Consider the following 16,234-nt stretch of genomic DNA (forward strand, 5'->3'; position numbering starts at 1 on the left):
CTTAACCTCCACCTTTCAAATACACAATCCTACATAATTAATATAGATTAATTTTTTTTTTTAAAAAAAAAAAATCATTCTTAATATTACACATTTTTTTTGTTTTATATTATAAGTGTATTACAAAGTATTATAATTAATATTTTATATTGTACATAAATATTTTATAAAATAGTACAAAAGTATAGAATTTTGTTTTAAAAGATATATAGATGTGGGTATAAGGTGGTGATGGGGCGGGTACAACCTAAAATCCACCCCCGCCCCATCACCCATGGCGGGTATGGTTTTCATCCCCCATCCCCGCCCCACCACCCGCCAAACCGAGACCCATCCCCACCCCACTGGGGCGGGGATGGGGCGGGTCTCCTACTTGACCCGCCTCACTGACATCCCTATCCGTGAATTTTATTTAATTTTGGTAGTCGTTAAATTTACCGGGAAAATGGAAAATATGGGGTTTTTCCCACTTATGGAAATAATATAAAAAATGAATTTTCCTATATTAAAAAAAAATAAAAAAGTTTAATTTAATATCCTCTGCATATTAAGTTAACACAGTTAAATTTTGATTAAACAAAAAAAGTTTTTGCTGTTAAAAATAAAATATTTATATGTCTTCTTAGGGTCTGTTCTCATACGTTTATTATCAGTTCAGTTCAATTCAGTTGAGCTCGTAATTTCCTTCTCTTATAAAATATTCAGTTCAGCTGAGTTCAGTAAATGAGAATAGGCCCTAAAGTTCCTAATTGTTACTCGGGTATTTTTTTTATTTCTTATCCCCTATTTTTATCGTTATTACATGTCTTTGTAGAAAGAAACAAAAGTCTAATACGTAGTAATAAAGAATTAAAAATGACATAAGGCAACAAGAATTGTGGAACATATTTTAATAGTAACATTTCAATAGATAGTACTCTCTCCGTTTCATAATTAGAAGCCTATTTCCCAATTTTTACGGGAATTAAGGAAGTTAGTTGGGGGGTTCAAATATGCATATGTGGTTAGAGAGAGATAGAGCAAAAGAAAAAGTAGTTGAGAATTATTGAAAAGGTGGAGAGAGAAAGTGTTGGAAATTGATGCCCAAAGTACAAAAATTTATTTTATTTTTTTAAAAAACAAGGATGATCAAAATGTACTATCTATAAATAGAAACAGACTTCTAATTTTGAATAACAGGCTTCTAATTATGAAACGCGGGGAGTACTTCGTAATTTTTATTCTCAATTTAAATAAGTTGTAACTGGAACATGTTGTCAAATTAAGTATTTCATTAAACTTCATGGGTCAGCTAGACAATTTTCGTAATAATATACCGTGTAAGTGTTTTATTACGGAGTAACGATATTAGTTTCCACTTTGTTTGTAAGAAGGAAGGAAGGGAAAAAAAAAAACAAACAAACATTATGACAAACTAATTGGTAATTGCAAGGTAACTCCTCAAAATTTAAAGTGGTTATTCCCCATTTCTATCAACAACCGATCAAATGTGAGCAACAAATGGATTCAATATTGTGTACATGATTGCACCATAGTAATCCCTTATTGTAGATAAATTTGATTAAAAAAAAAATGACAAAAGTAATTTGAAACTTCATTTTTTGACAAATTTAGGATCATAATTTGATGACTTCAAAGCCAAATAAATACCAGTACTATTCTTATCAAGACACAAAAGGAATATTAGTACATTCTATAATAAAGACTGCAAATCAACAAACAACAATATACATAAGCAAAAAAACATAATTACTAATATTTGATTTTCTATCTTTCCCTTGTTTCTCATTCACAAGTAAAAACAAAAAAAAAGTATTAGAATCCTCTAAATTTTTTGTATCTAAAGCGGATGCTTCAACAATAAACATCAACACCTATTAGGCTGAACTAATTTACTGTTGTCAACCAACAACATCTTAAACCTTTTTAATAACCAACTCTGTTACTCTGTCATTCTCTATCAATCTCCTTTTTACTACTGTCACACTAGATATGCCTATATATACCTTCAATATCCACTTCAACTTCATCAACAAAAAACAGTAGAGAAAACAGCAATAATATTCATCATAATCATAAACATTAACATGGCTATTTCTGCTGCAATCTTCAGTTTGCTACTAATCTTCTCTGCATTTTCCCTAGGAGATGCTTTAAGCTTAAATCACTACGCTAAGACGTGTCCTGATGTCGAGTATATCATTTCCAATGCAGTCAAAGAAGCATTCCAGACAGATAAAACAGTCCCGGCTGCTCTGCTTCGCTTGCATTTTCATGACTGTTTCATTAGGGTACTAAATCAGTTTGCATTGCCAGAATATATTTCCTTTTCCATACATTTCATATTTGTATAGATAAATTCAAATGCTTAATAGAGTTAAATCTGTTTGCAGGGATGCGATGCTTCAGTGTTGCTAGACAAAGATGGGAGCAACAAAGTAGAGAAATCTGGACCTCCAAATCTTTCACTGCATGCATTTTTTGTTATTGACAATGCAAAGAAGGCGGTGGAAGATGCTTGCCCCGGAGTTGTCTCGTGTGCTGACATACTGGCTCTCGCTGCAAGGGATGCAGTCGTCGTTGTAAGTAAACAATAAACTTTCTGTAACGATCACACAAGAAAGGCATGCTATTATATATGAGAATTTTTTCAAAGTACATCCGTGCAAAAGTTGTAGACTGTAACATTCTCATCATAGAAATTCCTCACTCAACTTAAATTTTATAATAATGATCATCTTTTGTATATTTGTATAATTGATTGTATTTCTCATAAAGGCTGGCGGACCTACTTGGGATGTGCCAAAAGGAAGGAAGGATGGAAGAAAATCGCTTGCTAGTGAAACAATACAACTTCCAGCACCCACCTTTAACCTATCTCAACTTCAACAAAGTTTTGCACAGAGAGGCCTTAACCTCGGAGATTTGGTAGCACTTTCAGGTAAAAAATACTGGACAACAGCAAGAAACACGCTATCACCATCCGAAATTTTAAATTGATCTGAACTTTTCTAAACTTAACCTTGAAATTGTTTTTTACGATTTTTTTTCAGAAAGATACTTAGATTAAGTGTGACAGACCAGAACAAAAATATTAATCATTTCTCTTCAATGCAGGTGGACACAGTCTAGGGTTCTCCCACTGCTCATCATTCCAAAACCGATTGCACAAGTTCGATGCAACTCATGACATTGATCCCTCCATCAATCCTTCCTTTGCTGCAAGCCTAGAGAAAGTCTGCCCAGCACATAACAAAGTGAAGAAAGCCGGTTCAAACCTAGATCCTTCCCCAACAATGTTTGACAATACATACTACAAGCTAATTCTCCAAGGAAAGAGCCTGTTTTCTTCGGACCAAGCTTTGTTCACAGCTCCAAGTACTAAACACTTGGTCTACAAATATGCTAGTTCCAAGGAAGCTTTCTATGAAGCATTCATTAAGTCTATGATTAAAATGAGCAGCATCAATGGAGGACAGGAGATTAGAAAGAACTGTCGAAAGGTCAATTCATAAGGGCTTGTGTCTAATAAGTTAAATGTGCAACATTTTTAAAAAAAATCAAGGCAATCAAATGTTCAATGTATTGCCTTTACTTCGTGAACAGCATGTTTTGTTTCCAGTTCCAGATATATACTAGCTGATAGCTATGTTGTGAGATTTGTAACAGAATAGAATTGAAAATGAATTTAAATTTTTTTAACTCTTATTGAGTAAACAATCAGAACGCGTTGTTTCTGAAGGAAATCCCCTGTTCATTAAGGTAATTTTGCTAAAATACTAAGCAAATTCTTAATAGCTATTAAAGATTTATAGTAAAGAAGATTAGCCAACCACAGGAAGGATACTGCTTCTAGTAAACAGCTTGATTATTTCATTATAAGGTCATTTTTTGAAACAATGTTCATGATAGCCCTTTGTGAAAAATCCAATTATATCAAGAACATCAATTACTGTTAAATTATTTCACATCTTAAAGACTAATTTAAGGAAATATTTTAGAATTTTTTGAGTTTGATTTCTATCAATAAACTCGAGTGTACTTATAGACCAGCAAACGCTCGTTGGCCCTCCCTCTCACACAATCACATGCCACCAGGCCACCATGTCTGGTGGAAGTGATGACAAAGACAAAACACAACCTACGTACTAGTTCCCACTCTTTCCTTCTTTCCCTAATTGCATGATCAACCTAGTAGATCTACTGTGCTTAGTTCTAAAGGGACTCCATCATGCAAGGTTGCGAGCTTATCATCTTGAGTAACTCCTTGATTAGCAACTCAGTCTGCCGCTCAACTTCTAATTAAAAGTAGTGAACAGAAAGGTTTATGTTCAAGTCATACTCGTACTTGAAAAGTTGGAAACAAGTTACGAAAGTAATATCAAATCATAAGGACAAGAGGTGAAAACGAAACCAGCAACTTTCATTTGGATGTGATATACGATTTATTTAACCTTTTAACGTTTTTAGTAGTTTTCAACATGCATCACATTGAAATTTCATACAAGTAGCAAGGCAACGAGTTAGAGAAGTTGGTATTAGAAGAGATAAAAGAAGTAACAAAAACACCATAATTCCAAGGATAACCAGATTAACATACTATTATTGGATTTTTCCTAAATATATTCATAGCTATTGAAAACATATATATCCCTCCTACTACTAGGGAAATAATTGTAATTTGTCATATCTTAAACATACAAATACATCATACTTTGTATTTTCTATCTCCAAAAAAAAAAACCGATATAGCAAGTATTTTTAGGAGACAGCCATTAGTACATTCGTAAAGTTACGAGGGACATCAATAACTTTTTCTAACTTTGAAGGAAACACAAAATAATCTTTGAATATATTCAAGTAAAGAACGAACAATGACCATTTTACACTCGCATATAAAATTACACTCTCTCACATTTTACATGCCCGAATAAAAAATTGTAAATATTTTATGCGTATACATCGGAGTAAACGGGCCAACACTCAACAGTTGCCGACACAGACTTGGTAAAGCCATAATGCAGAACACCGACAATGAGAAGCGCAGTCAATTCAGTATACAGTCGTCACTCGTTAGCGTAACAGTACGCATTATTAACTACTAAAGTACTACTTTGCAGCTAATCTGTATCTTCTCGCCTAGTAGCTGCTTAAATTTGTGATCCTACTACCTGATTTGAAGAATCTGTTTTTAGCTTGAACCCTGAATTATTTCTTCATAATAATAATTGTAGCTTAAACAGCAAGCATTAAAGAGGAAACAGTGATTAACGAACGTGATAGCTCAATTCTAACCAAGTGTTTTTTTAGTCACATCCCTTCGAAGTAACATTTCTTTTTGACTTGGCACAAAAAGAAACAAATATACACCTATCAAACAAATCACGAGGATTATTATCCTATCATCTCATACAGTTATTACTTTCTCATTCTTTAACTCTCCAATTATTATCCCTTAGTCCCATATGCCCGTGTCTAATGGTGAAAGGCGAAAGATAGTGACAGAAACGACAGTCATAACACGTCCTAGTCGATAAAACTCTAACGAGTAGATCACTTTTGAAGAGTTCGAATAACTAAGATTAGCGTAGCTTAATCAAGATAAAACTATTACAGGCCAATCGTATGAAACTGCATTGTGTGGAAAATGTTGCAAGAAAAACAATGGAACGTTAAGAACAATCGATTGACACTCACATTGCAAGAATGGAATATACAAGCACTTCATGCAATAAATGTGATATTGAAACAGAATTAATCTCCTGGTTGAAGAATCATTACTAGCTACCTCATGTGAGGACACGGTCAACTTCGAGTCCTCAACCACTATAGGATCACATGCAGAAGGTTCAGGAGAGACCAAGTAAAAGTAACCTTGATAATTTGGGGAAAAGTTGAGGAATAAAAGTGGAGGTATAATCAGAATTTCTGCTGATGAGGATGCTTAAATATTACTCATCACCATTAGGCTGAACTAATTCACTAGTAAACCAGCATCCAAAATCTGTCACATTAACAACTCTGTTATTCTGTCACTCTCTATGCCAGTATCTCTATATCACCTTCACTCACTCCCTCTCTCTTCATGTACCTATAAATACTCATTCGTACCCTTTTCATTTACAACAATAAACTAAGAGAAAGTAACAGTTCAGAGAGTCTAACCATGGCAATTGCAGTTGCAGTCTTCAGCTCCCTTCTTCTTTGCTCAGTGTTTTCCCTTGGTGATGCTTTGAGCTCAAATTACTATGATAAGACATGTCCTTCAGTGGAGGATATTGTCACAAATGTAGTCAAGGAAGCATTCACAGAAGATAAAACAGTCCCAGCTGCCCTGCTTCGCCTGCATTTCCATGATTGCTTCATAAGGGTATAAATCTCGCCCTACAAACTTTGCCAACATATTTTAACTTTGTCTCATCATGTGTGAGTTTTATGTTTGTATGTGTTCAACTGATGGAAAAAAATCTTTTTTCTCCTTTAAAGGGATGTGATGCTTCTGTGCTGCTAGACAAATTTGGGAACAGCAAAGTAGAGAAATCCGGCCCTCCAAACCTTTCACTGCATGCGTTTTTTGTCATTGACAATGCAAAGAAGGCGGTAGAAGCTGCATGTCCAGGAGTTGTCTCATGCGCAGACATATTGGCTTTAGCTGCAAGGGATGCAGTAGTCCTTGTAAGTAAACAGTACACATAGGCTTTATAGCACATTTTAATAGAAATTAAGAAAACGCAAAAATAAAAAAGCAAATGCTAAGAACATAATCTTCACTGATGACCCAACTTGTCCCACTTTTCTTTTCTTTTTTTTTTTTTTCTTATAGTTAACATATATTTTCCTTCATCTACCTCTTCTAATTAATTTCATAGATTTAAAAGATACCTAACACCTCAGAAACGATCCTCGATCAAAATGATTCTCCAGCATCTGTAATTCTCTCACGAACTAGCTTCATTCTCATGTTTACAGGCAGGTGGTCCCACTTGGTATGTGCCTAAAGGAAGGAAAGATGGGAGAACATCACTTGCCAGTGAAACAAGACAACTTCCAGCACCCACATTCAACTTATCTCAGCTCCAACAAAGTTTCTCTCAAAGAGGCCTAAACCTCGGAGATTTAGTAGCTCTTTCAGGTAAAGAAAACAACAGGGGAAAGAGTAACCTAACACCTAACATCAATGCTAGACTATCAATGAGAATACAAAGAATTCAACTAACCTTCTTCATTCTGCAGGTGGACACAGTCTCGGTTTCTCCCACTGCTCGTCATTCCAAAACCGATTGCACAACTTTGACACAACTCATGACGTTGACCCCTCAATAAATCCTTCCTTTGCTGCCAGCTTAAAAAGAGTGTGCCCTGCACACAGCCAAGTGAAAAATGCTGGTTCCAACATGGATCCTTCCCCAACAATGTTTGATAACACATATTACAAGCTAATACTTCAAGGAAAGAGCCTGTTTTCATCAGACCAAACCTTGCTCACTTCTCCAAGCACCAAAAAATTGGTTTACCAATATGCTGGTTCCAAGAAAGCTTTCTATGAGGCATTTGCTAAGTCTATGATCAAGATGAGCAGCATCACAGGAGGGCAGGAAGTAAGAAAGAATTGCCGAGTGGTCAACTGAGGCACATTCACCTTTGGGATATCTAATTTAAATACTACAATGTGTCATTAGAAAAGTTTAGTCAAGGCAATCAAGCACAATGAATTGCCTTAGTTTGCAGTGTGTGAGCCTTTTATTCCCCTATTTCATACAGTCATACTAGGATGAATTTCTACAGAAGGTCCATCTTAAAAACATCCTTTCAGAGGAAAATCAACAATAAGGTTATTTGTTGAGATCCCTGGATAAGGGAAAAGAGGTCTTGATTGAATGTGGCAGTGCGCTGCATTTTGTCATTTGCATGAAGTGTATCCTACTTGCTTCAGTATTACAAAGCAGATAGCAGTATTGTCTATTGTGATGGATTAGCTACAAATTACCTTAAATTTTTTAAATTTTGAATGAAGTTCACCTCTCAAACCCCTCCCCATAGAAAGTGCAAAATGATCGCCAATATTAACAACAAAGAAAGACAATATTTTGCTCATTTCAAGTAAAGTAAGGAGTTCAAATGTGTCTCAAATATTTTTGGACAATACAATAGGCAATAGGCTATCTCTCAAAAGAGTTGTTAGTCCTCACAGAGGTTTAAATTTCCACCTAGATGAACTACTCAGACTTAAATGATGAAGCCTCTCATTTTAACAGGCTTCAACATGACAAAATAGATCTGTGGTGAGACAATTATATCTGGCTAACATTTGTAAGAAAATTTAAGACAATTATTCAACATTCTCAGAAAATCAAGTTTAGCAGAAATTGTTCATATAGTCCTAAAAAAGCAGCAACTTACGCCTCAAAATTTGAAGTATGGCACTCGTAGAAAGTGTCTTGCATACTATTCCAGGGAGATGATAACTTTTTCTGCAGTGAAATGCTTTTCTAAACTGGATATCAATTCATTGTTTTGTAATTTTTTTTTTTTTTTTTTGGCTGAGCATATCAGTTCATTTGTTTGGAATTGTCAGCCTTAGCCCAGGACTGCTGTCTCAGACAACGACAGCAGCATTCAATCTGAAGCATTTTGAAGACTACAACCCCACATCGAAGATGAAAGCAATTGGTAATCACTAATCAGCCGTCTTTGGAGCAAGATGTCACTGTAACAAAGAGAACCATCTAATAAAGTTAGATATTCATGTAAACATGAAAGATCCAAATCCGACAAGACATATCAATCAGAAACAACTTACCCTGTTGGCTAACGTAAACAATTTCAGCTAGTTGAATATTACCACTAAGTCCAGATGCTTTATCAGATGGCATAAAAGAGAAGGCATCCAAGAGTTTTATACATTTTAAACCCCACTTAACCATCAAGAATTCTATAAGATGATGTCCACTGCATATACATAAGAATAAGAAAGACAGGCCAAAACAAAAGTATATAGGTATTTTGTGGATGATATACGGCAATATAAATGAATACAAACCTTCGATTATGATAAGATGTTATAAAAACTGATCCTGGTGTAGTTTGAAGCAAGAATGCAACAGTGCTGAAGAGATCATCAAAGGCTAGCTTAAATGAAATAGGTAAAGTATCAGTGTAAGCTTTTACTAGTATAAAGATTAAAGGCACAAAAAGAAAAGGCATGGGTTTCTCATACCACTGGTATCATACAATACATCAGCCCCAAGTAATATTTGGGGATGCAATTCGAATATCTGTGCATCCCAGATTCCCCATGTGAGTCCCTTTACCTGCATCAAGATCAAGAGTAGGTTAGCAGGCAAAGATATGTGAATTTTGAACGGGTAAGAGAGTGATGAAATTGAATAGTCGACGAAAATAGTAAAAACAAAAACAAAAAGGCATATGGGGGAGAGATTTCATCTTTATGCTAGCCATTCTACTAAGCAGAACACTTCCCTTCCACATAAAGCATTAAATTGCAAGAGAAATTCCTCCTCTTAAATGAATCTATGAATGTTATCGAGACAAAAACAAGTAAAATTTAATCACTTTTCTGGCCAGATTTATTTCCTTCCTATTTGTTGCTTTAACCATATAAACAATTGAACACAACATGAACCTATATGCAGCAAATTTCAGACTTTTCGGAACTTATCCAAAATTTAACGATGAAGCAAAATAAGACGGGGGTCAGACATTACCTTACAGCTCAGCTTATTTAAGTCACAAACACTCCTAATGTTCTCCAGCACCTGCAGCACAGCAATTGACCCATATAGTTGTGAACAATACAGTATTATCATCAAATAACTATATGTAACTTCGATTAGGCTATGAGAGACAAAATCCTTTAACCTCCACTCTTTTAGAATCGTCACTCAAAGTGACATCTGCCCCCACTTTCGCCGCTACCAATCCAGGCAATGAGGTTCCTGCACCCAGCTGCAACCACATCCCCAAATAAACCCAATTCAGCACACACACTAGCCCTCTCCCTGACTCAAAAAAACACCCTCTACTCTACTAATTTTTTTAATCACTTAGCAATATCAATGTAATATTACTCGTCAAATCTCATTACATAATCAAAGTCCACATTAGATATCAATGCATAACAATAAGTTTTTAATAAAGGAAATTATATAATAAAAGTAATCATTAGATATCAACAATCAAGTTTTTAATAAAGGAAATTCAAGAGTAGATAGCATAAATTACATTAAATAGTGATTGCACGCATTATATAAATCAAATTTGCATATCACATAACACCCAAAAAAAAAAATATTGAAAAAATGACCTCAGTAACCGAAGTTCCAGAAAAGCGGGATCGTTGTTGCCAAACATATTCAGCAAGAACAACACTACACGGCCATACAAACATACCATACTCTTCTCTCATATTCTACAAGTATTACATAATACAATAATCAGAGTAAAATTTTCAAATTAATAATAGCAGTAAAAATATGAGATGATAAGTGAGAATTCAGTACCTCGATGATTTTAATAGTGAAGCCATGATTATCGTCCTCGGATTCGCCGAAAGAATGGAGAGAAGAGGTAATCATTTGGTCATCTTCCGGCGAAACGGCGGCCGTTTCAACCGCGTTGTTGCCGTCATATTTCCGTTTCAGGGGCATTTCAACCCGGAGATAGTATTATTACGGAGTAACCTTTAATTTTACTCGTACCACAATAGCTTAAGAAAATAAAGTTTTATCTATGTGATATGTTTATCCGGGAAAATGGATTAAAATTTAAAAATTAAACCGCTATTTGAAATAACAGTGTGAATGTAACTTTATGGTGATTAATTGGGGCTTAATTAATAAATCAATTTAATAAAAATAAGTTTCAGTAGTGGTTTTGCTTCATGATAAATTAAACTTGTTTATCATGTAGATTAATTGAGGTGACTTTGTAGCTTAATTAGTAAAGTTGTTTCTTTGTCTTTTGATTACTTTAAAGTAGTGTAAAATGAGTTGGAAATACCCTAGCTCCTTTAGTTGCTAATAGGATTCTAGGGGATGTGATATGATTCTTTGTTTTAGATGTAAAATCGTCATGTCACTTACCCAATTTATTATTATGCCACGTTATCCACTTAACACCTTAATATGCCACGTCATCCACACAACCAACAAGGATGAGAAGATTCGAACACTTGACTAATTGTCAATTATGTTTTAACTTTGCACAATAAATAATACATTAGCAATTGCACAACTATAAAAGTAGTAATCCGGGGTAACACTCAAACTACTCACTAGTTATTACTTTAAATACCTTCAATCAAAATAATTTAAGTTCAATGAAAATAAGGTGAATCGGAGGCAAGTTCTGTTCACCTTATACTCCTCTGTAACACAATACCATTACGGATTAGACAGTTAGACCCAAGTATTAGTTGAAATGGGACTAGTCCCACTGTTTTAGATCAACTCTGTATTTTAGTGACAAAACCATCATTAACAGGAGCTTTTTTGTCTTTCTCGACCCACCGCAACATCCAGAGTTTACCATCATCCATTTTCTCTCTCTCTCTTCTCAAACCTTACTTCCTCTCTAATGGCGTCTCTTCACTCCATGGTCGTCGCTCCTCCAATCGAACCTTTCACCATTCCCAGGACTCCATTCAAAACTTCCCCTTCTTCTCCTTCTCTTTTACTTTCTTCAACTTCCAATTTCAAAAACCCCAATCTCTGTTGCCTCTCTTCCCCAACTAGACTCGCTCATTCCGGTAATTTTTTAATTTACTCAACTTAATTTCTTTCTCATTTCGTAATTTGGGCGCAATTAGGATTTCTCTTGATGAATGTAGGTTTCAATTGCAAGATATTCGATGATTTTATAAAAGTCTTAATGTTTATGAAATTTGAATTTGTTAAATTTCGCCATTTGATTGATTAATTACTAGGAAGTTCTAGTTAGGTTATGATGATACTCAACTAACTCAAGTGACTTGATTTGTAATCAAACTAGTAATATACAAGTAAATTATTATTATATAGTTATGTACAAGTAATCTGCATGATTTTTTAGGGTTCTGCCAAGAAATGTGAGTTTTCTAAATTCCACTTCACTGTTAGCTTCAATATCAATAGCTTGGTATATAGGGCTGCAATTACCTAGGTATATAGAGCTGGTGTTATGGGAGTATGATTAGTGTGGATTGTATTAGTATTTCTATTTCAATTTGGTGGATTGAGGAACATAATCTCCATGTGATTAGCTTTTGAACTGAAGTTATAATGGCTGTGATTTTTAAACTAGGAAAGGAAACCGGGTGGATTACCAAAATCATCCTCTCGGGCGAAAGACTGTGACTTTGAGGCAGCAATAATATGATCAAAGCTTAAGATATAATTACTCTCTAGTCTCTGCCATACCCGAATTCCAAGAAAACTTGGTGATTAGCATACACTGACTCTGAGTTTGATATTGATCGCTTGTGCTTTAATATTGCTTAGAAGCATATTGTCTTTGAAGATTGAAAGTGTAGAGAGTGTTTGACAGTGCTTGTTTGATGAAGCTATCCTCCTTACTTCGCTGGTAGCTATAGTACCTTTCTTTTAATAAAATTGTGTGTGTGATATTGTTGTTGGTTGCTTAGTAGTTGATGTTTCTAGCCATTCAATTACTCTGGAATCAGTGATGGTATACAATCACTTTCTGTGTAGATTTACTTGTGAGGATTGTATTCGCAAGTTTTTTTTTTTATCACATGATTAGAACATATTGAAATTTTGAGGAATGTAACCTCCTTGTGATGAGGTTTTGGAAATTGGATCTGAAGTAATTCTAGGTTCACAGCTGTGAGTTTGATATTAAATCTGGCGATACAGTTTTTGTAAAAGACTTTTACTTGCTGTGTGCTGAAAGATTGCTCAGAAGTCTGTGGACATTGAAGACCAGGTGTAGATACTGTTTTTCTGTGCCTATTCTAGCCTTTTAAGATATTAACATATTATAAGTAGCTTCCATAGAGAATGTATGCTTCAAGTTTCTAGAAGGTGCCCTTGAAGAGAAAATTCTGCAGATGTTTTAGAAAGGTTGTGCGTTTATACAGATTCACAGAAATATATTCAATTTGGCAGCAAAAGAGTAGGAATCTTGAAAGAGAAGTATCTGATTTAAGAGTGAAGCATCTTTTAGGAGATCCTGATTTTTTTTTTTCCTTTTTTTTTTTTAATATATATTAAAAGGTAACATCTATAGTTTGGTGATGGGGACTATGATATAAATAGATATAGAAGGAACGAATTAATGTGTTTTTATTGTCTCCCCATGATTGAGTCGCTAGTTAGAAGAGTCATTAGTTAAAAGCCATCTGTGATTTATTTATGAAACATGCTACAGTAGATCATTTTTTATTTGTATATATCATATTATTACATGTAGGCTGTTGTTGTTTACAACTAATATGTTTAATTTCTACAACTGTGCAACCTACATTATAATATCTGTATGCAAAGTAACTTGCACAGAGAAAAAATCATAATAAATGAGCAGCATATAAACCATGCATAGCACTAAAAGGGGAGCTGCCGATATAATTAAAGACAAAAGGGAAATTATCATAAATGGCTTCTAACTTTGCTGATAACTATACAGTCAAATTTTTGTAGACGACTAATAATAATGTGCAGGGATTTTGAATTAATACCACTGTGATGGGTGTTCTCAGTTAAGGTTAAGGCTCAAGAATCTGAAGTCAGTGTTGCTGTGGACGCCTTTACTCAATTCAAACATTTGCTTCTGCCTATCACTGATAGAAATCCATATCTCTCAGAGGGAACAAGACAGGTATCATAATAAGCCAGTGACTGTGGTCTGTAGAGATATAGGTCATGTTATATTTTATCCACTTATGGCATTCTTCTAACCTTTTAGTGCAATATTATTGAATGAATTTTTTATGATAAATGTTTTGATGGCATCATTTCATATGTTTCGTAATATAGAGCAATTACATTCATGATAAATGTTTTGATGGCATCATATTATATATTTCATGATCCATGATTTGAGAAATTCCTCATGAATTATCTCCCTATTACTGCGCAACATGTCTCTCACGTAAATTACACTTATTTTTATTACATTGATGCATCATGCATGAGCTATATCCTTATACAATTTATGCCATTAGACTGTTTTTTTACCTACAGCTTAATTACACTCAAAGTAATACTTATTCTGTTCATAATTTGGAAAATTTGACTTGTGTTATTTTCCTACATCCGTAAATCAATTTCTTGCCAGGCTGCTGCAACTACTGCTGCTTTGGCAAAAAAGTATGGAGCAGACATAACAGTTGTAGGTATGTTTTCTGACCATACCTTTGCTCAATATATATATATACAAAGTATTATGGATCAAAACTTGGGACTCAGATACTTTAAAAATATGGTAAGGCAGTAAAGTTGCATATTTACAACTCCACTTAAATGAACTTGATGCGAAGTAATCACTTATGAATTGTGGTGGTGGTGGTGTTATATGCAATTGTTATATTATAATGTAATACTAAGCAGTAGTAACAATTTTCTCTATCAAAGGCTTTTTCTAGTGCTAGATTACTGGCTACCAGAATTTCATCCTCATTGCAGTTATTGATGACAAGTCGAAAGAGTCGCATCCTGAGCATGAAACACAGTTGGGCAGCATTCGCTGGCATTTATCTGAAGGTCTGCTGATCTATACTCCCTCCCTTTGCTCAATTCCCAGTCCATACTTTGCTTGTCTTTTGTACAGTGCTTGCTCAAATTGAGGTTAGGTGGATGAAGTGAGGGGCTCTGTAAGATGCAAAAGTTATCATTTTCAATGTAATTTTTGGCTTTTACTCACACAAGGGTGAAGGATGAAACCATTCATTCTGTGCATGCTTGATCTAAGTTAAACTTGGACTTAGGGATAAGGACAAGGGCCTGATTTGAATCTGGAGGGCTGAAATTTGCTTCTTCCCCCCCCCCCCCTAGTGATTCCATCTTTTTGGGGTATTATTATTTGAAATGTCGATGTGTTGTTTCCTCTCTAGGTTCTAAATCTAATTGAAAAGTCTAAGCATTGTAGTTTGTTTCGACACTTGAGCACATGTGATTGCTAAGATATCATTATGTATTTGGTCCTGCAAGTCTCTTGCATGAGTTTCATCATGTCTATTATGTAGAGACAAGATATTTATACTTCGTTTATCTTTATCCAAACCAACCATTACTAGAGGCAGGGGGGTCATCAGTCTGCATGTTCTGCAAGTGTTAGCTGAATCAGACATCCGTGTCATATGTTCACCCTTCTTATTGTATTTATTTATCGTATTTATCGAACTTTTTCAATTCAATGACAGGTGGGTTTCAGGAATTTAAATTGCTAGAGAAACTCGGCGAAGGAAGTAAACCTACAGCCATAATTGGGGAAGTTGCTGATGATCTGAATTTAGATTTGGTTGTTTTAAGCATGGAAGCAATACATTCCAAGCATGTTGATGCAAATCTCCTGGCAGAGTTTATTCCCTGCCCTGTCTTACTATTGCCCTTGTAAGGTAGCTGAATTTGACGACCCTTCTCAAAGTGCCTCTGGTAATCTTGTTTTATCGATCTGATTTGTCTATTGTTTCCTTCTTTTGGTTTGGGCTTTTCTTTTGGTATCACTTTGAATTAAGAATATTGAGTTGAAGTTTATTGTTGTACAGAAACCTGTGTTCTTCTCAGCAAGTTGATTATTCTATGGTACTTAACACATTATCCCATCCCAGTTAATTTTTTTTTTTTTAAAAAAAAAAACATTCCGTTTACATGTTATTTCGGCTCTAATTACATCGAGCAAAATGTGCTCCATGTTTGTGACAAAAATGTGCTCAGATCGGTCCCATAATGTAGGGAGAAACATCGCTATCCCAGGGACACGGGTTAATCAGATAATTTTGCGTGGTTAGAGTGACGACAATTTAGGCTCAATACTCATTAGCTCATGTTTCATGAAATGTGATGGTAACACTAATTAATTAATAGGTTAGGTACATTAAATCCCCAAGGAAAAAGAGAGGAAAAGGTTAATGGTAAGTTATTCACTGGGTACAGCTAATAATGACACGACTTTCTCGTGGAAACTCTTATTTTCTGCACATTTGGTGATGGATTTGCTGCTTCTTAAATTAGGTGAAACTTTCCAACGTTGCATCAATTTCAGTGAAAGGGTTTTACCA

General features: G+C 34.9%; 4 protein-coding genes across 5 annotated transcripts; 3 read left to right on the top strand and 1 right to left on the bottom strand.

Moving 5' to 3' along the window:
• Positions 1 to 1,889: 1,889 nt before the first annotated feature.
• LOC145562595 (peroxidase 64-like) lies at positions 1,890 to 3,745 on the top strand. The gene is made up of 4 exons (XM_081622922.1): positions 1,890 to 2,291; positions 2,394 to 2,582; positions 2,779 to 2,941; positions 3,118 to 3,745. Exons 1-4 carry the CDS (start codon positions 2,088 to 2,090, stop codon positions 3,513 to 3,515), a joined length of 954 nt encoding a protein of 317 aa, XP_081479048.1. The 5' UTR covers positions 1,890 to 2,087; the 3' UTR covers positions 3,516 to 3,745.
• A 2,045-nt stretch (positions 3,746 to 5,790) lies between these two features.
• Positions 5,791 to 10,741, bottom strand: LOC145562607 (uncharacterized). 2 transcript variants are annotated; one of them, XR_014094415.1, is made up of 10 exons: positions 10,521 to 10,741; positions 10,325 to 10,429; positions 9,880 to 9,966; positions 9,726 to 9,776; positions 9,218 to 9,311; positions 9,041 to 9,125; positions 8,801 to 8,949; positions 8,401 to 8,707; positions 7,218 to 7,359; positions 5,791 to 6,652 (listed from the first exon to the last, which is right to left on the bottom strand). XR_014094415.1 is itself a non-coding variant. In XM_081622944.1 (8 exons), exons 1-8 carry the CDS (start codon positions 10,665 to 10,667, stop codon positions 8,682 to 8,684), a joined length of 744 nt encoding a protein of 247 aa, XP_081479070.1. In that variant the 5' UTR covers positions 10,668 to 10,741; the 3' UTR covers positions 8,088 to 8,681. The 2 variants fall into 2 exon arrangements, 1 of the variants encoding a protein (XP_081479070.1); XM_081622944.1 differs by lacking the exons at positions 5,791 to 6,652; positions 7,218 to 7,359 and having other exon boundaries at positions 8,088 to 8,707.
• Positions 6,167 to 8,052, top strand: LOC145562599 (peroxidase 64-like). Its single transcript, XM_081622930.1, has 4 exons — positions 6,167 to 6,370; positions 6,487 to 6,675; positions 6,970 to 7,132; positions 7,234 to 8,052. The coding sequence occupies exons 1-4, from the start codon at positions 6,167 to 6,169 to the stop codon at positions 7,626 to 7,628; spliced, it is 951 nt and encodes a 316-aa protein (XP_081479056.1). The 3' UTR covers positions 7,629 to 8,052.
• A 756-nt stretch (positions 10,742 to 11,497) lies between the features above and the next one.
• Positions 11,498 to 15,764, top strand: LOC145626256 (uncharacterized). Its single transcript, XM_081678690.1, has 5 exons — positions 11,498 to 11,767; positions 13,715 to 13,833; positions 14,293 to 14,350; positions 14,640 to 14,717; positions 15,377 to 15,764. Exons 1-5 carry the CDS (start codon positions 11,596 to 11,598, stop codon positions 15,568 to 15,570), a joined length of 621 nt encoding a protein of 206 aa, XP_081534816.1. The 5' UTR covers positions 11,498 to 11,595; the 3' UTR covers positions 15,571 to 15,764.
• Positions 15,765 to 16,234: the final 470 nt, after the last annotated feature.

Source organism: Chenopodium album, chromosome 1 (genome assembly GCF_948465745.1).
Source record: "Chenopodium album chromosome 1, dcCheAlbu1.1, whole genome shotgun sequence".
Taxonomy (NCBI): domain Eukaryota; kingdom Viridiplantae; phylum Streptophyta; class Magnoliopsida; order Caryophyllales; family Amaranthaceae; genus Chenopodium; species Chenopodium album.